The sequence below is a fragment of the Talpa europaea genome (genome assembly GCF_964194135.1).
Source record: "Talpa europaea genome assembly, chromosome: 3".
In the NCBI taxonomy this organism is placed as follows: Eukaryota; Metazoa; Chordata; class Mammalia; order Eulipotyphla; family Talpidae; genus Talpa; species Talpa europaea.
The window spans coordinates 117,767,983-117,791,961 of record NC_140069.1 but is presented as its reverse complement, the minus strand read 5'-3'; the positions used below and the strand labels follow the sequence as shown (position 1 = coordinate 117,791,961).

General features: G+C 45.3%; 1 protein-coding gene across 5 annotated transcripts in view; it reads left to right on the top strand.

The window, feature by feature from the left end:
• Positions 1–5,599: 5,599 nt before the first annotated feature.
• SRPK2 (SRSF protein kinase 2) overlaps positions 5,600–23,979 on the top strand; it is a gene marked incomplete at both ends in the record, with an annotated part of 198,698 nt that continues 180,318 nt past the window's right edge. For 2 of the 5 annotated variants that reach the window (XM_084230852.1, XM_084230851.1), the window contains 2 exons: positions 5,600–5,726; positions 6,300–6,354. In XM_084230852.1, the coding sequence (XP_084086978.1) occupies positions 5,600–5,726; positions 6,300–6,354 (182 nt within the window). The remainder of the gene's footprint in view (positions 5,727–6,299; positions 6,355–23,979) is intronic. The other 3 variants (XM_084230855.1, XM_084230853.1, XM_084230859.1) reach the window with 2 other exon arrangements.

Sequence of the window (23,979 nt, the reverse complement as noted above, 5' to 3'; positions counted from 1 at the left end):
TCAGAAGTGTGGGAGGGTGAGAGAATTCACCAGAGCTGGAGCCTGGAGCGGGAAACAGAACAGGCTGACTAACGATACACTGCTGAGGGAAGCAGTGGGTGGCAGGAGAGATCTGTGCTCCATGTGGGACCCTTGCCTGGTGGGGAATGAACTGGCGCTGCAGAGTCTGGGTTGCTTTGCAACCCAGCGCTCAACCGCTGTGCCACTGGTGAGGCCCCAAGATTTATTTATTTATGCATACAAGATCTGGGGTGTAGGGCCTCCCCTGGTGGCGCAGCGGTTGAGCGCTGGGCTGCGAAGCTGCCTGCAGCCTCCGCAGCACTGGTTCGATCCCCGGCCGCCTATGAGGGTCCCCCATGGCATGCAGACCTCTCCTGCCGCGCCCACTGCTCCCCTCAGCAGTGTATTTCGTCGTTCTGCCTGTTCTGTTCCCTGCTCTGGCTCTGGTGAATTCTGTCACCCTCCCACGCTTTTGACTGTACCCAGTGCTTGCATAAATAAATAAATAAATCTTTAAAAAAAAAAGAATGTGGAAGAACTGGGGTGTAGGCCAGGGGTGTGGGGTGTGAGAGGATTCACCAGAGACAGAGTAGGGAGCAGAACGGGCAGATTGACCAAAATACACTGCTGAGGCGAGCAGTGGGCAAGACAGGAGAGGTCTGCTTTGCCATGTGGGTTTCTCTCTGGCCGGCCGGGGATCAAACTTGTGCTGCAGAGGCTGCAGATTGCTTCATAGTGTGGTGCTTAACCCCTTGTGCCACCAGGGAAGCCCTGGTTTTAGCTTTAAGCTAAGTGAAAGAAGTCAGTTACAAAAGGCCACATATTGTTTGATTGCATTTATATGATCTGTTCAGAATAAGTAAGTCAATAGAGAAAGAAAGAGATTATTTGGGGCAGTGGGAGTTTGGGGTAAATTGGAGTGACACTACTTATTGGGTGTGGAGATTTTTATTTATTTGGTGAAAAAATTTCTATTTACAATTAGCCAGCTGGGTTCAGTTTAGATGATCCCAATCTTGTTGGCAATATCCAAAGCATCATGATCAACAGCTAGTAAAATATATACCTTTTTTTACTTCATGAGATCTAATCAGGGTATTGATCTTGTCCAGACAATGTCACAGAGCTATTTCACACCCTGTTTGATCTGGTGCTTGTTGGCTTTGACATTAACAATAATAAATGTAAACACAAGTGTGTCGTTTTATCTTCTTCCTGACTGATTCAGTGGTCAAGGTCAAGGGGAACTTGATGGCAAGTGTCATGAGGACACTCTTCCTACCTTTGGAGTTGCAGTGTCTTTGACCATTAAAGATGGGTGACAGGTGGATGTGTGTCTGTGTGTGTGTGTGTGTGTGTGTACATCTTTCAGCACTGCTTTCTTTTTTTTTTTTTTAAAGATTTATTTATGCATACAAGAACTGGGATACAGGCCAGAGGTGTGGGGGGCAGTAAGAGGATTCACCAGAGACAGAGTGGGGAACAGAACAGACAGATTGACTGAAATACACAGCGGATGAGTCAGGAGAGGTCTGCTGTTCCATGTGGATAGCTCCCTGGCTGGGTATTGAACTCGTGGGTAGCTTCATAGGTTGCATCTTAACCCCTTGTGCCACCAGAGAGGCCCAACATTGCTTTCTTGACCTTCAAAATGTTAGCTTTGGTTTGCTTTGGGAGAGGCGGAGGCTTTCTTTGCTTTCACCATTTTTGTAAAAATGGTTTTTCTAGTTTATTTTAGGGTGACAAAAATGCTTTAAAATTAGATTATGGTGTTGGTTGCAGAGCTATGTGAATATACTAAGACCCATTGCATTTTATATATTAAATGGTGAATTGTGTAGTATGTTAATTGTATCTCTATAATATTGTTAAAAATAATAACAGTGGGGGGGGTTGGAAAAAAATGATAACAATAAATATATTTCAAATTCAGATTTCTTTGGTTTCCAAATTTCTAATCAGCTCCTGGAATGAGTCAAGGTTGGAGAAAAAAGCTGGTCCTGAGACCAAATTAGGGAAAGAACGAAGTTTCTGATCATCTTGTGTCATAAACTAAAAGAGGGTCTAAAAAATCAATTGGGACTTCTCCAAGGGACGTTGCAAGTTGAAATATTTTCCTTCATCAAATATGTGGAAAATTCAGAATATAGAATCAAAATGACAGTCATATTGTCAATATTGATACAAAGAGCAAGCCCAAGCCTGAAACAAACAGGAAAAAAGCAATAGTAGGAGAAATGAAACGTTTTTTTTTTTTACATATGAATATCACTGAATTATCACAGATGAGACAGATGGAATGGTAAGATTATAATATCATTCTACAACCACTAATAATTGATTCAGACAGACATCATTAATGGATGCAAACCCAGTGACTGAAAGATTCTTAGGGAAAGGCACTCACATAGACTCAAAGTGTGACCCTACAGAGCACTTTAAAAAATTAGGTGAATCCATATAACATGAAGTTAATCATTATAAAGTGAACATTACAATGTTTTACCACTACCACCACTACCATCACCACTGTCTTGCTCCAAAATAATTTCCTTATGACAAAATAAAACTCTGAAGCATTATGCAGTTGCTTCTCATTTCCCCTCCTCCCCTGAGTCATTAGCAACCCAGTCTGCTTTAATTTTTCTTTCTTTTTTTTAAAGATTTATTTATTTATTTATTTATTTATTTATTTATTTATTTATTTATGCAAGAACCGGGGTACAGGCGAAATGCACGGGAGTGTGAGAGGATTCACCAGAGACAGAGCGGGGAACAGAACAGGCCGATTGATGAAATACATTGCTGAGGGGACCAGCAGGCGCTACAGGAGAGGTCTGCCGTGCCATGTGGGACTCTCATTGGCCACCACGTATCAAACAGCGCTGCAGAGGCTGTGGACAGCTTCACAGCGTGGTGCTCAACCACCTGCACCACCAGGGGAGGCCCTCATTTGTATATCTCTGTAGAAAAGCATACTCAAGTCTTTTGCCCATTCATTGCTTTCTAACATGATAGAGGCTTTAGGTGTACAACTTTGTATAAATCAGTATCTATATATACTATCTTGTGTTCACCACCTAAAGTATTGTTTCCATCCTTCACCATGTGGTTGACCCTTTTACTCAGCTTACCACAATTTCCCTTCTGGTAACCACTGTTTTCTTCTCATGTGGTATACTTTTAAATATTGGGTTGTTGGGAAAGTCATGATATAATTTTTTTCAATTTTTCAAGCAAAAATGCATTATGACTTTTCCAACAACCCACTACAAAGGAAATATATGAATATATTGTACTAAGAGCCATTGAATTTTTACTTTAAGCAGTAAATTATGTGGTGTGTTTTGTTGATTGTATCTCAATGATGCTGTTAAAAGTAATAATAATAGGCCGTCCCTGGTGGTACAAGGGGTTAAGTCTCAGCTCTATGAAGCTATCTGCAGCCAGTGCAGCATGAGTTCAATCCCTGGCCAGGGACCTAACCCACATGGTGCAGCAGAACTCTCCTGTCTGACCTGCTGCTGCTGTTCTCCTCAGCAATGTGTTTCAGTAGATCGGCCTGTTTTGCTTTCTACTCTGTCTCTGGTGAATTCTCTCACCTCTCCATACCTCTGGCCTACACTCCAGCTCTTTTATGCATAAATAAAACAATAAATCGTTTTTAAAAAAGTAATAATAATAAATGACACTTGTTTCAAACTCTGATTTCTTTGACTTCACCATGGGCAGATGATTAAATGTAACACAAATAGTGAAAAAAATTGACATCACATTCTTCTTGACTTGTACTTAGATGTGTAACAGGGTGGTTTCTGGGGAAAGGGGAGATTCAGGTTCCCTGCCCCACCCAAGGGAGGGTGAAGCTGAACAGGGAAGAGAAGAAGATGGAGAGGAGACCAGAGGAAGGAAGAAGAATGGAGAGACAGAAGTAGACATGGAGGAAGCACATAGAGCAGAGAGACATGTGAAGAAGCTGCACTTGCTTTTTGGTCCTGGGCTTGTTGAAACAGATGTGGGTGAGAGACCCATGGGGAGGTTAACAATGGCAGCTTTTATGTTGATTTTGATTTTGCTCTTTTCCTTCCAGACATGTCTGACTGTTTCTGACCCTTTTCTATGGGTCTCCGCCGGAATGTGCATTAGAGTTGTGGTAGGCTTTTGGGCCTCAGTGGCCCTGCTTTGGGCCAACCCTGTTTGGGTGGACTTTTACCCACAAGGGGATAGGTAACTTTGGGTGCTTGATTTGCAAACTATATTGTCTTTTCTGTATTACACACTAATTGTATTAAAGTTGCTTTCCATTAATGGAAAGGTATGTTTTGTCTTGAAGCGGTAGATGGCAGAACCTATTTAGAGCAGGCAGGTTTGGGGGTGTCGGGTACCCTTCTCCTGCCCTGTAACAGGTGGATGGATAAATCACCTGTATAGTGTAACTGACAAACTTATTTACTTGACTCTAATAGCAAATATAAGCTAAATGAAGGAACATTCTGTAAAATAGTGGAATTGATTCTTCAAAAGCAGTCCATGTTTTTATTTTTATTTTTATTATTTTTAAAAAAGATTTATTTATTTATGCATACAAGAACTGGGGTGTAGGTTAGAGGTGTGTTGGGGGGGCTGAGAGGATTCACCAGAAACAGAGGGGGAGCAGAATAGGCACATTACTGAAATGCACTGCTAAGGGGAGCAGCCAGTGAAACAGGAGTGGTCTGCTGCACCTTGTGGGTTATCTCCTTGGCTGGGGATTGAACTCATGGTGCGGTGGCTACTGATAGCTTTATTGTGCTGAGACTTAACCACTTGAGCCACCAGGGAAGCCCTGGAGAAAATTTTTGTTGTTAGTAGATACCAATGGAAATATTTAGGGGTTAAGGTAACTATGTCTGCAAAAAACTCAGATGATTCAACAAAAACAGCAACAAAAAACTTACACAGGAAAAGCAAATGTCAACGTGATGCAGTGTTAAAAATTGGTGAAGATGGGTTAATATGCGTGTTCATTATATTTTTCTGATAACTTTGCTGTAGGCTTGAAATTTTTGAAAATAAAAAGTTGATAAAGTAAAAAGGTCTTCAAATCAAAGCAGCACTTTTCTGTTCTGTTGGGCTTAGCATCTTTCCAATAAGACTAGTTACTTTGATCACTTAAGACAGTTGTATAACCAAGAAAAGTGTAAATGGTCAGGATGAATATATTTCACATTTATTATCAACTTGATTTACATCTTTGTCAGGCAGCAGATATGTGGAAAGGGCTTGGCATCCGCTAGGCCTAAAATCGAATCCCGACCAGGTAAACTGCTCTTTTATAACTGTTTCCTCCTTAGAAGATGGAGAAAGTACTTGGCGGGATTGTTGTGATAAACTGTTAACCACAAGATGGTATTTCTTGAACTGGGGCTCAATTCATGTGTAAAAGCATCACCTTATTTCCATGCTATTTGCATCTTTTCTTTCATTAAGCTGAAGCAATCCAGTGGGCTAGGTAAAGGTGAGAGATGACTTCTCCAAGGTCACACAGCTAGTGAAGGACCCGGGTAGCCCAGCTCTTGGTGCCCTTTCCCCGCCCGCCGGAGAGGAGGAAGCGGCGCTCATGGGGATGCAAGGATGTAGGGGAGCAAAGGGAGAGAAGAGGCCGCGCGAAGAGAGGTGGTGTGAGACCCGCGGGGGCGCCGGCCAAGGCAGGGCGCATGGAGAGGCAGGTGGCGCGACCGGCCGGGGTGCGTAAGGGAGAGGCTGCGGCTAGTGAGGGAGGGTCGCGTGGGCCGCGGGTGCCCCGAAGGGGCCGGCGGCCTGGGCCAGCGGCGGGGGCGCAGGAGGCGGAGGCCCCGGCCGCGGGCTGGGGCAGGGGAAGCCGAGGGCGGGGACGGCCGTGGCGTGTGTGGGGGGGTCACTTCTGCACAGGTGGGTCTCGCGTGAGGGCGGGGGGCGCGCGGAAGGGGCGCGGCGCGGGGGTCCCGACCCCACCGGGCGGGCGGGCGGGTGGGGGCGGGGCGGGGGCGGGGCCACCGGGGGCGGGTCTTGCTGGGACCCCACGGGAGCGGCGGCTGCGGCGGCGGCGCAGGCGCGGTTCCCGCCTCCTCCCGGCTGGCGGAGCGAGTGGAGGCTGCAGCCCGGCACCGCGCGGCTCCCGCGTCCTTGCCGCCCCGGCCGCGAAGCCCCCCGCCGCCCGCCCCGGCGCGTCGGGATGAGCTCCCGGAAAGGTGAGTGGCCCGCGGCGCTCCCTCCGCCCCGCCCCGCAGCCCCGCGGGCCGGCCGGCCCGACCGTTAATGTGTGTCTCCTCTTTCCCCAGTGCTGGCCATTCAGGCCCGAAAGCGGAGGCCGAAAAGAGAGAAACATCCGAAAAAGTGAGTCCGCGCTGGGCTGGACCCCGGGCGCCCGCCCTCGCTCTGTCGGGGCCAGTCCGCCGCCGCGCTGGGGAAAGTTGCCCGGATCCCCCGGGCCGGCGGGCGGGCGGGTCCCCCGGGACGCCGCGCTCGGCTCCTGCGCGCCCCGCGGGCGCCCGGGGGGAGGGGCGGGCGGGGGGAGGGGCGCGCGCGGGCCCGCGGCGGGGCCCCGGGGCTCTCCGGGTCCCCGGGCGCCCGGTCTCCGCGGCGGCCCGGGGAGGGCGGGAGGCGCGCGCACCCTCCCGTCGGCGCCGCGCCGGCCCGGGGGTCGCGGGCCTCTCCCCGGAGGGCGTCGCAGCCCGGCGCGCCCTGTGCGCGTGAGGCCGCCGCGCCGCGCCCACCTGGGCCGGGGCCCCCGAGGAGGAGCCGCCGTGTGGGAGCCAGCGCGTCGCCGGCTCGCCCTCTCCGGCCCCCGCCTGGCGGCCTCCCTGCCGGGAACCCGAGCCGGTTGTCAAGTGGTTCGCCTCGGGCGTGTTCCCGGCGCGCGCCCGGCCCCGAGACCTGTGCGTTGCGGCGCTCGGGTTTCTAGTCGAAACTTTCTGCTCGGGCCGAGCGTGACTTGGCGGCGCCGCGGCTGCGCCCGGGTCGCGGGCTGCGCGGGAGCGGGGGGCGTGTGCGCGGGCGGTCCCCGGCGCCGCCGCCCAGCCCCTCATTGTGCCGGGCAGGGCTGGAGAGGGTGGTGATATTTAAAACGTGCCAGCCGCCTGCCACCTCCAGCCTGGCTGCGGATCCGGGTGGGAGCGGCCGGCGCCCGAGAAGCCTTTCCTGGAGAGCTGCTCCCAGACCGCAGAGCGCCGCCGCGGCTCTTCTTGCTTGATCTAAAGAGAGGGAGAGAGAGAAACCTACCCACATCTTCTCTCCTTCCTCTGGATTTATTGCTTGGCTCTTCCATCTGAACAAGAAATACTCCGGTAGTTTTGGTGCTGTGAATGGGGAATGGAGTCCAAGATCATCGTTAAATAAAATCTCTGTGTCTTGGGAGTGGGGGGTGGGGTGGGCAGGATTACCCTGCGGCATTCCTAGGCTTTTTTTTTTCTTGCTACAGAATTGTATCTCCCTTGGCGATATCTTCTGAAAACTACTTAAGGCGTTACTAGGGTGGTGGTATTATAGCACGACAAAATATCTGAAATGGAGCATAACATTTTTTAGGATTTAACTAAATGTGAACATCGACAATTAAAAATGCCTTTCCAGCTATTAGTGTGAGAGAAAAGACTAAGGGTTTGGAACTGGGTAAAAATTGGATGCTGGACTCCTAAGACGTTAAGAAAGAATGGATAGCTGGTAGATGTAGATGTTTTTAAAAACTTTTAATTAAGTCATTTTAGCTTTGAAGTAAGACAGACTATAATGGTTAGGATCCCGAGTGAGCACTAGGTTTTTATTACAGCTTCCAGCTCAAATATTTATTTCTACATAGTCGAATGTGTTCAGAAATGTAAAAAGGAGTTGAAATAAGCATGCCTCTAGTTTGAAAGATGACTGTGTGTGTGTGATTTTGCGTGTACATATATAATATGTGTGCATTTTATGTACACATACATGTGGAAAAAGATTTTCTGTCAATGTGTCTCACTTTAATATTTCAGGGTATTTTTCTAATGGCCAAGAACCTTTTTGGTTGTGCTGCATTTTGGATTTGTGTGGTATATTTATAAAGAATGAGTGAATCATCATTTTGACTTTTGCTCTCACAGTTTATCAGTTTTTTCCACTGTATTTGTGTGATAAGATTTGAGGGATACCCCCCAATTCTGGCAGCTAATAATTAAATGAATAGATTGGTTTGCAAGGTAATTAACAAGAAGAAATTAGTTTAATTACATAACTGTTTGTGCCATGACATTTTCCACTTATTTCTTTCAATCAAGACTTTATTAATTTTAAGAAATGCTTCATATTATTCATGTAGTCAACATGTATATGCATGCTTTTCCTAGGAGATGGTGATAGAACTTTGAACAAAACAAATGAAACTCTCATTCTGTGGGATTAGGGGGAAAATAAAGATAATTTAAGCTAACATTAAGGGATTAGGAGAAAATTAAGTTGGGGAACCTAAGTAAAAATGATGGTGTTTGAACATGGTGCCAGTCACCTTACTGATATCTTTACATGCATTTATCTCTTGTGATAATCCTATGAGTTGTAGGCACTGTTATTACCATTTCACAGATGAGAAGGGTACACAGGATGAGTAAGTAACATGCCCAGCTATTAAATTGAACCTAGGTAGCCTAGGATAAGAGTCTGTACACTGGTGTCTGAAGAGGTGACTTTTGAAGAGAATATATTGAGAGATGGGAATGTCACAAAGGCCTGGGGAGCAATGGTTAGGAATGTTGAATGAACCCAAAGGTCGGAGTGACTGGAGTGGTACTGATGCTGTGAGATGAGGAGTCTGAGTGTGTGGGGACTGGCCTTATAGGCCATTGGGAAAACTAAGGATTTGATGACTGTTTCAAAAGAACACTGGGAGTCAATAAAGAATGGATTGTGTGCGGCAGGGGAGAAGTAAAAGAAACTGGGAGCTGGCCTCTGTAGTACCTGGGAAACAATGCTAACTTGGTTCTGGGTGCAAGGAGTGGCACTGGAGAGAAGTGATGGTAACAAGGGATTTTAGTAGTAGACTGGTAATATCAAGTATTTCTTGTTTTACATATAGTTCTGACAGGGGTTAAGGCCACACAATTAGCTTAGTTTGGGCCAGAAATCAAGGCTGATGCTTTTTAGTTAATTCTCCAGAGTTGGAAAAGGAGTAATAGGTCAAATTTTAAACCATATCAATATAATGACTGGCAAACTTGAATTATGTGGCTTTGTGAATCTGACTTGATGTAACTTGATCTACCTTTGTCATTATCCACTTGTATATGTAAACTTGGATCTTTGGTTCAGGTTTTTTTTTAAAGTTTTTTTTTTTTTTTTTTTAAATTTGTACAAGAACCAGGGTACTGGCCAGATGCGCGGGATGGTGAGAGGATTCACCAGAGACAGAGTGGGGAACAGAACAGGCAGACTGGCTGAAATACACTGCTGAGGGGAGCAGTGGGTGAGTCAGGAGAGGTCTTCTGCGCTGTGTGGGTTGCTCCCTGGCTGGCTGGGGATCGGACCCATGCTGCACAGGCCGCGGACTGCTTCATAGTGTGGTGCTCAACCCCCTGCGCCATCAGGGAGGCCCTAAAGATTTATTTATTTATGCATACAAGAGCTGGGGTGCAGGCCAGAGGTGCGGAGATGTGGGGGGGGAAGAGGGGATGTGTGTGTGAGAGGGTTCACCAAAGACAGTGGGGAGCAGCTAGTGAGACAGGAGAGGTCTGATGTGCCATGTGGGTTAGCTCCCTGGTTGGGGATGGAACTCTTGCTGCTGTGGCTGCTAGTCACTTCACAGTGGTGAGACTTAATCCCTTGTGCCACCAGGGAGGCCCCTATAGGCTGATTTTTGAAAATTTAGTGGATTAGTAACTGAGGAATAAAAATTTATTTAATAGAGTCAAAACTTTGCTATCAGATTGTTTCATGAATTCAGTTTGCTGCTCTGAGTAACAGGCAGGGAAGGATTACAGTGTTATTTAATCACCATTCTTTTTTTTTTTTTTTTATAGAGGCATGTTTTATTTATTTATTTGTTTGTTTGTTTGTTTTGTTTATACATGCACTGGGTACAGTCAGAAGACTCGGGAGGGTGAGAGAATTCACCAGAGCGGGGAGCAGAGCAGGCAGAAGGACCGAAGTACACTGCTGAGGGGAGCAGCGGGCGGCAGGAGAGGTCTGCGCGCCATGTGGGACCCTCCTCCGGTGGCGGGGAACAGCCGGGGATCGAACCGGGGCCGCAGAGGCTGCGGGCAGCTTCTCAACCCAACGCTCAACCGCTGCGCCACCGGGGAGGCCCTAATCACCATTCTTAATAGTTAGCTTTATATAACATAGCTTGGGATAGATTTTTGCCTTGGGATGCTTATATATGTATAGAAAAATTTAAATCTTTTATTGATTTTCTACATGTAATTATTTTATTGCAACATAATTCACATGCAAATGACAACACTTGTCATTTGTAGTGCACAATATGCTGTTTTTTAATATGTTTATAGAGTCCTGCAAATCATTACCACTAATTCCAGAATGGCTTTTTTTTAAAAACCCCATAATTGTTTATGGGGTCCAGTCTCCCTTGTCCCCCACTCCATGGCAGCCACTAATTTATTTTGTTTCTAAAACACTTGCCTGTTCTAGCTATTTCATCTAAATGGACTCATATAGAATATGACCTTGTGTTCGATTTGTTTCACTGAGCATGTTGGTACTTCATTCCTTGATGTTTCTAAATAATGTTTTGTTGTGTTGACATGCCACATGCCACATTTTGTTTATCCCTTGATGGGTATTTGGGTCTCTACTTTTTGGCTAAAAATTATTTTTAACTCCTTTTAACAATTAAAAATTTTTATTTTGAAATAATATGACTCACAAGAAGGTGCAGAAATAACACACAGTTCCTGGTGTACCCTTCATCCAGCTTCACCCAGTGGTGATATTTTATTTGATAACAGGACCTTCTCAAAACAAGGAAAGTGATACTGACACAACAGTATTAACTCCAGATTTCACCAGTTTTTACATGCACCATGGGCAGTTCTATTTTTTTTTTTTAAAGATTATTTATGCATACAAGAGCTGGGGTACAGAGGTGCGGGGGGTGAGAGGATTCACCAGAGACAGAGAGAGGAGCAGAACAGGCAGAATGACTGAAATACACTGCTGATGGGAGCAGTGGGTGAGACAGGAGAGGTGTGCTGTGCCATGTGAGTTGCTCCCTGGCCGCCGGGGATTGAACTTGTGCTGCAGTGGCTGCAGACTGCTTCATAATGCGGTTCTTAACCCCTTGTGCCACCAGGGAGGCCCCCAATGTGCAGTTCTATTGTGTTGTCACTTTTACATATTAGTATAATCATCATAGGATTGCAGAACTGTTTTCATCACCACAAAGAAACTGACTCTTGGTACCCTTTCATAATAACAGCTCCCCTCAACCCTCAACCTGATAGCAAGCACTGATTTGCTAGCAGTGTTTGCCAAATCAAGAATGTTATATAAATGGTGGCGCCTCCCTGGTGGCGCAGGGGGTTAAGTTGCAGCCCTATGAAGCTTTCCGCAGCTACTGCAGCACCAGAGTTCCATCCCTGGCTGGCTGGGGAACTTGCCCACATAGTGCAGCACACCTCTCCTGTCTTGCCTGGTGCTCCCCTCAGCAGTGTATTTCAGTCAGTCTGTCTGTTCTGTTCCCCACTCTGTCGCTGGTGAATCTTTTCCCCTCTCTACATCTCTGGCCTATACCCCAGTTCTTGTATGCATAAATAAATAAATCTTTTTTGGTAGTGGATAGCTTCACAGTGCTGCAGCTTAACCCCTTGAACCACCAGGGAGGCCCTAGTTTTTTGGTTCTTACAAATAAAGCTGCCAAACATTTGTGTGGTGGTTTTTTCTGTGAACATGTTTCCATTTCTGTACAGTAACTACCCAAGACAAAGATTGCTAGAGGACTTGGGTTTGCATTTTCACTTTCTAACAAGTTAGCTGCTTGGTTCTAGGTGTTTTTCCCTCTGTTTCTTTTTTCCTCTTGATATCTGTGAACTGTGTGTGTGTGTGTGCTGTTAACTGTGGGATTCTGTATTGCATCCTTTGGGCTTTGACTTTCTGTTGGTAGGTGGAACCTTATCTGTTTTCTGTAGCCTAGGTTCTGACAGAAAATGATAGGCTTCGAATTGGTGGCACTGGGTCAGTAGATCACAGATGAGACAAGTTAGGAATGCTGTTGTACAAGTTTATATCTTTATTAGGCAAGCCCCAGTTCCTTCCTGTAGTGTAAACTGAAGTTCACACGTCCATGACTTTGGAATATCGCCCATGGAAGGTAATCACTTATTTTTGACTACTTGTTTTGTTACATATTTGTTTATACAATGAACATGTTTGTCTACCAGCAGTATAATTCAATACAACAAACAGATGAAGCAGATGCCTAGTGCTACAGATAGCTAATGCTAGGCAATGTGTTGGATGTTAGGAAGGTTAAGTAAAGCTCTGTACTTGCTAGCAAGTAGAAGTGATTGTGTGATCAACAGTCCATTGCAGGACAGTGTGATGAGCATTGTGAGACTTAGGAATAGGGCTGCTTAGATTGGTAAGGGAAGGCTTTACCAAGAGAGCTTGTTTTATTTTAGCGTTGTTTTTTTAGTGAATAGCTATTTTTAGAAGGTAAAAAAGTAAGTAATTGGTGATTGTAGAAAACTCAGACATAATCAGACATACTATGTATCAGTTGTATCTCCATCAATTATTTTGGAGTATTATCCTTTACTGTATGCTGTTTTTACTTTCAGAGAGTTGTGGTATAGTGTATGTATGTATATGTTTGATATGTTGTCCTTTTATATGTATTCCCCCCCCCCCCCAGCTTTATTGAGATGCTGTTGCCTTAAAAGTTTAAGGTGTATAGTATGAGGATTTTGTAAAAGCATATATTGTGAAATGATTACCATAAAGAGTTTAGTTAACACATCCACCCCTTAACATAATTATTCTTTATTTTTGGTGATAACATTTATGTTGTCTTAAACTTTGAAGTGTCTAATACAGTGCTGAATGATTTTTGTGTATACCTTTAATATCACCATCAAGATAAGACATGGATTATTCCAATACCCTGTTGTTGTTTTTTTTTAAGATTTTTTTTTTTTTTTTTATACAAGAACTGGAGTACAGGCCAGAGGTGCGGGAGGGTGAGAGGATTCACCAGAGACAGAGTGGGGAGTACAACAGGCAGACTGATGAAACACACTGCTGAGGGGAGCAGCGGGCACGACAGGAGAGGTCTGCTGTGCCATGTGGGATCCTCGCTGGCCGGCCGGCCAGGATCAGTCCTGCGCTGCAGAGGCTGCATACAGCTTCACAGCTCAACCGCCTGCACCACCAGGGGAGGCCCCCAATACTCTGTTTTTTTGACATCTGTCATTATGGATTTATTTTTGCCTGTTACAATTTATATAAATGAAATTAATATAATATACTCTTGTGCCTGACTGCTTTCAGCATGATATCTGAGATGTCTGCGTGTGTGTGTGTGTCATGCAGGTACCAGTTAGTACCATTAGGTCATTGTTACTGCCTGTGGAATGCCACTGAATGACTGTACCATCATTTACTTATCTATTCTTATGTTGATGAGTATTTTTCCCCTACAGGTTTTAGTCACTATGAGTAAAGCAGCAATAAACATTCTTGTACATGTCTTTGTGGACATCGTACTCATTTCTCTTCATGAGTACATGCTCTAGCAGTGGAATTGTTAGATAATAGGTGTTTGCTTACTGTTAGTAGTAATTGCAAAGATTATTTTTCCCCTAAGCTTTATTATGAAATGGTTTTGATTGCACTACTTCATATTTCTACCGGCAGTATATGACAGCTACACTTGATCTACATCTTTGTTAAGCTTGATAGTGTCATTCTTTTTAATTTTAGCCCTCAGTATGTATTGAAACATCTCAGATGTTTTTTTTTTTTTTTAATGGAGGCATGCTTTATTTATTTATTTGTTTGTTTTTATTTATACATGCACTGGGTACAGTCAGAAGCGCGGGAGGGTGAGAGAAATTCGTATGTATTGAAACATCTCAGATGTTTTTTTTTTTTTATAGAGGCATGCTTTATTTATTTATTTGTTTGTTTGTTTGTTTGTTTGTTTTTATTTACACATGCACTGGGTACAGTCAGAAGCGTGGGAGGGTGAGAGAATTCACCAGAGCCAGAGCGGGGAGCAGAGCAGGCAGAAGGACCGAAGTACACTGCTGAGGGGAGCAGCGGGCGGCAGGAGAGGTCTGCGCGCCATGTGGGACCCTCCTCTGGTGGCCGGGGAGCAGCCGGGGAGCAGCCGGGGATCGAACCGGCGCTGCATAGGCTGCGGGCAGCTTCGCAACCCAGCGCTCAACCGCTGCGCCACCGGGGAGGCCCTCTCAGATGGTTTTAATTTTTCTGACATGAATATTTTTTCATGTTTATTGGTCATTTGAATTTCCTGGTTTTTGAAGTGCTTTGTTTTGTCTTTGGTTTCTTACCCCCTTTTTAATATTGGGCTACAAGTCTTTTTTTCTTACAATTATGACAGTTTTATTGAGCTGTAAGTCTCATACCATACAGGTATGTTTCCTTGAAAGCATACAATTCAATATTTTTTAGTTGCATAATAACATGTTAAATTGGATCTTGAGAGCCTCCCAGTTGAACAGGGGTTAAAGACACAGCGTAGTCAAACTATAGCCAGCCACTGCAGCACCAGTTGGATCTCCAGCTGGCCAGGGAGCAAACTACATGATGCAGGAGATCTCTCCTGTCTTGCCTGCTACTCCCCTTAGCAGTGTATTTCAATAGATCTGCCTGTTCTGCTCCCCACTCTCTCTGGTGAATCCGCTCACCCCCCACCCCAGCTGCCCCGCACCTCTGGCTTACACCCCAGTACTTGTATGCATAAGTAAATAAATTTTTAAAATTATTTATTTATTTATTCAAGAACTGGGGTATAGGCCAGATGCGCGGGAGGGTGAGAAGATTTACCAGAGATAGAGTGGGCAACAGAACAGGCAGACTGACGAAATACACTTCTAAGGGGAGCAGCGGGCAAGATAGGAGAGGTCTGCTTCGCCGTGTGGGATTCTTGCCGGCCGGCCGGCTGGCCAGCCAGGATCAAACCCATGCTGCAGAGGCTGCGGACAGCTTCACAGTGTGGTGCTCAACCGACTGCCCAGATAAATCTTTTTTTTTTTTTTTTTAAGATTTATCCATTTATTTATACATGCACTGGGTACAGTCAGAAGTGCGGGAGGGTGAGAGAATTCACCAGAGCCAGAGCGGGGAGCAGATCAGGCAGAAGGACCGAAGCACACTGCTGAGGGGAGCAGCGGGCGGCAGGAGAGGTCTGCGCGCCATGTGGGACCCTCCTCCGGTGGCCGGGGAGCAGCCGGGGATCGAACTGGTGCTGCAGAGGCTGCGGGCAACTTCACAACCCAGCACTCAACCGCTGTGCCACCAGGGAGGCCCTGCCCAGATAAATCTTTAGGAAAAAAATTGGATCTTGACGAACCAATTTTCATTTGCCCAGTAAATAAGAGGGTGCAGGGTGGGACCTTTGAGGTGGAAGCAGCACTGAGTTGGTATAAATGTGTGGAGGTGTAAAATGCATGCTTTTATTTCTGGAATGTCAGTTAGGTAAGACTGGGATACAGGGTGTGTTGTGCAGTGAGTGAGGCTCGTTGTTCTGGGGAAATGGACAAGGGACTGGGGAACTTTTAAAATTAGATTGAGATTTTTTGGAAAGATTATTCTAGCTGTTGTGTGGAGACTGGCTTAGAGGCCAGAAGATTTGTTGCTAGGCTATTGCAAGAGACTCCAAGAGCTTGAAGGGTTATTAAAGGAGTGGAATTCACAGGATTTAGTGTTCAAATTAATGTGGGAAGATGTGTGAATCCCAGGTTTCTGAGTTAAGCTAAATTTGTGGGTGTTTTTTTGCCATTCCTCAAAATAGGGAATGCAGAGCACTCTTGGAAAGTTAATGAAGGTTTTAATAAAGCTGGTAGACTGGTCTTAGTGACTTCCAGTCAACACAACAGCTGGAGCATTGGGAAGAGCTCTGGCTAGGAGATGTAAATTGGAAGTTGGTGGCAAATGACTGAGGTATTGAATGGGGAGAGAAAAAAACCACTGTCAGGGATGGTAAGGTAGGAGCCAGAGAGAAAGGAGAATCAGGTGCCTCTATGGTGGGTTAAATGTCAGCACTACCACCCCATGGCCCATCACAGTGGCCTGAGTTGGGTTGGATCTCTGGCCAGGGAGCTACCCACATGGTGCAGCAGACCTCTCCTGGCACTCAACCCGCTGCGCCACCCGGGAGGCCCTGAATAAGCATTCTTTTTTTTTTTTTTTAAATTTTTATTTATTTATACAAGCACTGGGTACAGTCAGAAGTTCGGGAGGGTGAGAGAGTTCACCAGAGCCAGAGCGGGGAGCAGAGCAGGCAGAAGGACCGAAGCCCACTGCTGAGGGGAGCAGCGGGCGGCAGGAGAGGTCTGTGCGCCATGTGGGACCCTCACCGGGCGGCCAGGGATCAAACTGGCACTGCGGAGGCTGTGGGCAGCTTCACAACCCAGCGCTCAACTGCTGCGCCACCGGGGAGGCCCCTGAATAAGCATTCTTATGTGTGAAGGAGGAAAGATAGAGAAGGTGTGGTTCTTGAGAAGTGCTTTTTGTTTTTAATTTCTCAGAAAATGTAAGTAGATGGCAAGGAGTCTAGAAAGAGAAAGGTTGAAAATATTGGCAAAAGGTAATATTTGTAGCAAAAAGCCCTGAGGTGATGGAAAGGGATAGGATCACAGCTCATATTACTTTGGAGGGAAGCAGGATGATGACTGAAGTTCTGAGATGAGAAAGGCTGTAGGTTACATGTTTTCAAATACATGCTGGCACACTTTGCTAGAATGTTACGTAATTCATGATTATAGCACCTTGCTATCTTTGGGGACACACGCACACACACACACACACCCTCTCCCTTCCTCCCTCCCCTCCCCCCCTCAAGTGTCTGGTTTTAAGTGTTGTGGACCTGTGTGTGTGTGTGGTAAGTGCTCTGTAAAGTTTGACTCTGGTTTTAGGCTCTTGTTGCTATCTTTTTTTTTTTTTTTTTCAACAAATGTTTTATCCATTTGTCCCAACTCTGTTGTATTTCTACATGTCCTTGAATATTGAATGTGTTATCTCTGCTCCTGCTCTGGCACTGTCTGTTTTGTTTTTTTTTTTTAATTTTCTAGAGGCATGTCTTTATTTATTTATTTATTATTTGTTTGTTTGTTTGGTTTATACATGCACTGGGTACAGTCAGAAGCGCGGGAGGGTGAGAGAATTCACCAGAGCCAGAGCGGGGAGCAGAGCAGGCAGAAGGACCGAAGTACACTGCTGAGGGGAGCAGCGGGCGGCAGGAGAGGTCTGCGCGCCATGCGGGACCCTCCTCCGGTGGCCGGGGAGCAGCCGGGAATCGAACTGGCGCTGCAGAGGCTGTGGGCAGCTTTGCAACCCAGCGCTCAACTGCTGCGCCACTGGGGAGGCCCAGACTGAACATTTTTTAAAGGTGTTCACATTTTGGAAAGCTCTTTTTTTTTTTTAATTTTTTTTTTCAAGATTTATCTATTTATTTATACAAGCACTGGGTACAGTCAGAAGCGCGGGAGGGTGAGAGAATTCACCAGAGTCAGAGCAGGATGCAGAACAGGCAGAAGGACCGAAGTACACTGCTGAGGGGAGCAGCGGGCGGCAGGAGAGGTCTGCGCGCCATGCGGGACCCTCCTCTGGTGGCCGGGGAGCAGCTGGGGATCGAACCGGCACTGCAGAGGCTGCGGGCAGCTTTCCAACCCAGCGCTCAACCGCTGCGCCACCGGGGAGGCCCTTGGAAAGCTCTTTAAAGAGAATCAACAAGACTAATTATGGAACATGAAGAGGAAAGTGATAAAAAATGATAAAATTAAAATCTTATTGAAAATGTTGCACACGGTCTATTCAATAGTGCTTTCCACTCTTGGGCCACCATTACAGAGCCTACCCAGAGCAAATCCAGGGCTTTTGCTTGAGGATCTGCTGAGGCATTTGCTTTCTTCTGTTGGCTTGCCTATATGAGGATGTGAAATAGAGTTACTGAAGGCATTTTTTCACCAGGCAGTTCTTGAAATTGAGTAGAGAACAGCCTGGTCAAAGAGGTGGAGAGAAGCTCAGTTGGTAATGATGTTTGAACAACTTGGTTCTGACTCTGTTTGCAGCAAGGGTTTACCCATTAGAGTTATTTAAATCATGCTGAGTTGTATTTCCTGTTACTTAAAACTGAAAGAGCAGCAGTGACCTGGTGGAAACAACCCAAATGTCCATCAGTTGATGAATGGATAAACAAAATACAGTATATCCATCCACACAGTGGAGTATTATAAATAAGCAATAAAAAGAATGAAGTACTGTTATAAACTACAACATGGATGTTCCTTGAGAAAGTTATGATAAATGAAAGAAACCAGTCATAAGTGCCCACATTATATTATTCCTTTGGTATGAAATGTCTAGAATAGGCAAATCTGTTGAGATGAAAAGTAGATTAGTGGTGGCCTGAGGCTGGGGGAGGGAGAAATTGCTGGATATGAGTTTCTTTTTGGGGTAATGAAAATGAAAATATTCTGAAAATAGTTGTGGTGATGGTTGTACAGCTCTGAATATACTAAAAGTCATTGAATTATACACTTTAATTGGGTGAATTACATGATAATGAATTACATCTGACTAAATCTGCGATTAAAAAATGGACTAAGGGCCTCCCTGGAGTCACTGAAATATACTGCTGAGGGAGCAGCCGGTGAGTCAGGAGAGGCCTGCTGCACCATCTGGGTCAGCTCCCTGGCCTGGGATCGAACTCATGCTGCAATAGCTGCGGATTGCTTCATAGTGCTGTATCTTTAACCCCTGTGCCACCAAGGAGGTCCTGTTCTGCCTTTTTCAAAGACAGATAAGACTCATCATTATGGAACTTTGGAGTTGGAAGTTCCTTAGCATTGTTTAATCTAACCCTTTCATTTTGCTGATGACAAAATTGAACCTCATATCATGCAATGACTTACTCAAGATTGCAAAGTTAATTAGTGGCAGCCAGGGATTCATGACCAGTTCACAGACTGGCAAGTAAACAACTAACGGTGATAGGAAGTGAAAGGGATTGATAGCAAATGGAGGTATAGGCATTGTGCTGTGTAAAATAAAGGAAGGATCAGTTAATTTTGTTGACTAACCAAGGGCATTTTTCGTGGAGGCCATCTGAGTGACTAGCCAGTAAACAGGCATAAATGTCAGGCAGAATGTGAGATGCCTTGAGTGGCTTGGCATTCAAGTGGTGTGTACAGCAGGATGCAGAAGGTGATTCAAGTGGAAGAATCATGAAGTGCCATCAAAGTAATGTTAGGGAATTCCTTCTTTCTTTGTAAGCATTGGGAACCATTGCAGACTTTGAGTGCTGAATACATGATCCCCAGCTTCAGAAAGATAACGGGTAGCTTTGTGATGAAAGGATTGAGGTGTGGGTTTAGAGATGAAAGAGTTGGAGAGAAATGTTACCATGTTCTTGCCCTGGTCCAGGTGCAGGAGGCTGATGGTAGTGGTGGTAGGAGGAGTGGGGAGGAGGGAGGGATGTGCGAGTCTGCACAGGTGCACTCATTAGGACTTGGCAGTTGATGAGAAGCATGCCAGCCTGTGAGCGCCTGCTTGGCAGTGTCCTGCTTGCCATAAGTCCCTGGATCACAGCATGGTGCCTTGCACCTTTGTTGAAAGTAGAAGGGGAGGATTTTGGTGTGACTTTGGATGGCATGTCTTCTGACTTTGATTTTGGTCTGTTAATAAACTCAGTGTTGATTGGTAAGAAAGGGGGGTTAGAAAGGAGTAGGCAAGAAATTCAGATTTTGTTGAATTTGAGATACTTTTGTTGAATTTGAGATGCAGGATTTGTTGAGCTGGGAAAGTTGGGTTTTGTGACTCAGAGGAGAGATAGAGGATGTGATACATTTAGGAATTAGAGTGATCTGCAAAAAGGTCATCATTGAAGTTAGGAGAATTCAAGAGGGCCAAGAAGAGAATTTTTGAGAATAAACCTGCATTTTGAGAGGGTAGCAGTAGCAGACACTGGAAGGGGGAACCATATTGGTGGTTCATTCTTTGGAAAGGAAAGGAGGGAAAAGTTTTAGACGAGTGTTGTATATGACAGAGGTATAAATGAAGACCAGTAAGAAAAGGCTGCAATTTAGGGGAATAAGGGAGGTGCTCCCTTTTGAGAATTGGGAATTTTTAAAGCTTGGTTATAAGTGTGGGAGGTTGCTAATGAAGGGTAGATTTAAAGAAATAAGATTAGTGATAGTGACCATTAACTAAACCGTCACTGCATGTTAGGCAAGGTGCCAAGTACTGGCAGTTTTCCATTTAATCCTCATAGTGACTCTAATAGGTAAGATAAAGGGAAGGATTATTGTAAAATGGGGGGGGGGCATATGAGATGAAGATATTAATTCTCATACTACAGATGATAAAAGAGCCTGAGAAAATGCCCCTTAGTCCAGGTCTCCACACTTCTGGCCAGTACCCCAGTTCTTCTACACAAAATAAATGATATCTTTTTTTAAAAAAAAAGTGACCTGCAGAGCCTACCATCTTTTTCCACTGTTTATTTTTATGGCAAGGTGTTGGTCACATGCCAGATATGTGTATGTATTTTTTCTTGGTTGTGTTAGTTATTACTGTGTCATAAATTAGCAATCACCTTAAAACATAGTGGCATAATCACTAGATGTACTACACGTCTTATAGTTTTGTCACTTATACCTTGTTAAAGGTGAAAAACCAACCAGCTATCATGCTTAATACATAAACATTTGCTGTTGCATAGTTTCTGAGGTGTAGGAATTCAGAAGCAGCATAGCTGTGTGGTTCTGGCTCAGAGTTGCTGTCATTTGAAGGCTTGGCAGGGGTTGGAGGAACCACTTCCAAACTGGCTTACTTACATGACTGTTGGCAGGAGGCCTTACTTCCTCACCATGTGGATCTCTCCTTGAATGTCCTCAGAACATGTCAGCTGGCAGGGTCCAGAGAGATGATCCAGGACAAGGAAGCTGTGGTGCTTTGTATGACCTACTCTGGGAAGTCTCACACCTACCCTTGAAGTCTCACTTCTGCCACATTTTATTTGTTGAGGGGAGTGTTACCCTTTGAAGAGATGCATTTGCAATAATTAATGATTATATTTTTACTGCCATCACATAAGTAAGGTGCACTGAGGAGGAAGGGTGCTGTGGTGAGGGGCCCGAAGATTTGGGTTCCAGACCCAGGTATTTTCTGAGAGACTCTGAGGACATGGTTTGTCTTTACTGAACTGTTAACTCTTGGAAAATAGGGGTCATAAAACTGCAGTTTACTTTACAGTGAGTTATAAAGGTGATAGCAAGTAGATACCACACATGCTGAATGGGCTCTGTAAACTTTAGCGTGGTGTGGGCTTTGGTGACAAGGTATGGCTCCTTATCCCAGCCCTGCTGCTTAATAGCTGTATCATCTTAATTCTGTTATTCTGCCATCTGTGCCTTAGATTCTTCCTTTGTAAAATGGGATCAGTTACAGTATTTTTCTCATGGGGTTGCTGTGAGGTTTCACCAGATTTCTTGTGATACATTTAGATTAATACCTGTACATACTATATCATACATTACCTGATAAATAGTAACTTTCAAACTCTTTTCTTATTGCTTGTTTCCATTCTTTTTTTCCCTCCTGGATTTTACCCAGTACTAGACTGTAGGGCTATCATATGGCTATTTATGAAGGATCCCTGTTGACATAAAGTGTCATTGTAAACTTCATTGTGTTTTGGCAAGCTCAATTTGTTTGAAAAATCTTTTAAAAACTTTATTACCTGGAGCCTCCCTGGTGATGCAGGGGTTAAGTCTCATCACTGTCAAGCTATTGCCACGCACTGTGGCTGCGTTAACCCAAACATGGCACAGCAGACCTCTGCTCCCCTCAGCAGTGTATTTCAGTAGATCTGCCTGTTCTGTTCCCCGCTCTGTCTCTGGTGGATCCTCTCACCCCCACACCTCTGGCCTAGTCCCCAGTTCTTGTATGCATAAATAAAAAAGGTAACTCTCTTAAAAAAATGTGTGGTAGGGGCCTCCCCGGTGGCGCAGCAGTTGAGCGCTGGGTTGCGAAGCTGCCGGTGCAGCCTCTGCAGCACCGGTTCCATCCCCGGCTGTTCCCCAGCCACTGGGTGAGGGTCCCACATGGCGCGCAGACCTCTCCTGCTGCCCACTGCTCCCCTCAGCATTGTACCTTGGTCCTCTGACTGTACCCAGTGCTTGTATAAATAAATAAATAAATCTTTAAAAAAAAAAAAAAAGTGTGGTAGAGTGAGATTCAAAATTGTTCACTTTCCACAATGAAATATTGCAGTTGAGGAGGTTGCAAAAGTTACTGTTGATGTAATACTCATTTTTTTTTTAAGATTTTTTTTATGTATTTATACAAGCATTGGGTACAGTCAGAAGCGCGGGAGGGTGAGAGAATTCACCAGAGCTGGGAGCAGAGCAGGCAGAAGGACCGAAGTACACTGCTGAGGGGAGCAGCGGGCGGCAGGAGAGGTCTGCGTGCCATGTGGGACCCTCCTCCGGTGGCCGGGGAGCAGCCCGGGATTGAACCAGAGCTGCAGAGGCTGCGGGCAACTTCGCAACCCAGCGCTCAAACGCTGCGCCACCAGGGAGGCCCCTAATTACTCATTTCTTTTTTAATTTTTTTTTAATAAATTTTATTGTCATATTCCCCATACAATTGCAGCCCCCCCCATTCTGACCCCAATCCCTCCCCTCCCGCCCCCCTAAAAGTGTCTCTGGTTCATAGTTTTTTGTTGATTTTGATTTTCACTTTCTTATAGTTATTCATTTTCCTGGTCCCTTATTTAAGTTTTCTAGATTCCTGCTATGAGTGAGACCATCCGGTATTTTTCTTTTTCTTTTTGGCTTATTTCGCTGAGCATGATCCCTTCCAGCGCCATCCATGTTGCTGCAAATTGCATGTGTTTATCTTTTTTGAATGCTGAGTTAATTACTCATTTCTTGATGTCAGAAATTTAAAACTTTGGTAAAAGCATTTGAGATGATTATTTTGCTGTGTAAGTCCACCTAAAAAGAAGTTTTTCCTTTCCTGTAAGCTTTTCATACACTAAATAAGCCTGTAGAAAGGCTGTTATGTTATGTGGTATTTCCCAGAAGGCAGGGGATAGTTTACAGTCTCCTTTTTTTTTTTTAAGATTTTTAAAAAAAATTTATACAAGAACTGGGGTACAGGTCAGAGGCGCGGGAGGGTGAGAGAATTCACCAGAGACAGAGCAGGGAGCAGAACAAGCAGACCAACCAAAGACACTGCTGAAGGGAGCAGCGGTGCGAGGCATGAGAAGTCTGCCATGCCATGTGGGTTTCTCCCAGTCCGGCCGGAAATCGAACCCGTGCTACAGAGGCTACGGACAGCTTCACACCACTGTGCTCAACCTGCAGAGTCACTGGGGATGCCCCTCCTTTTTTTTTTTTTTTTTAAAAAAATATGCATTCAAGAACTGGGGTACAGGCCAGAGGTACAGGGTGTGTGTGAAAGGATTCACCAGAGACAGAGTGGGGAGCAGAACAGGCAGACTGAAATACACTGCTGAGGGGAGCAGCGGGCAAGACAGGAGGGGTTGCTCCGGCCGGCCAGGTATTGAACTCGTGCTGCAGAGGCTGTGGATAGCTTCACAGAACTGTGCTTTAGCCCCTTGTGCCATTGGGGAGGCTTATAGTCTCAAAATTTAGTTTTGAGAAAGTTGTTTCAATTTTATGTTCAGTCACCAGATACAGGGAGGAGATACAAATACAGGATACACAACATATTTTAAACCGTTGCTGCCCAGTATGACTGTGTGTGGTGATGGAGATGGTTTGTCTC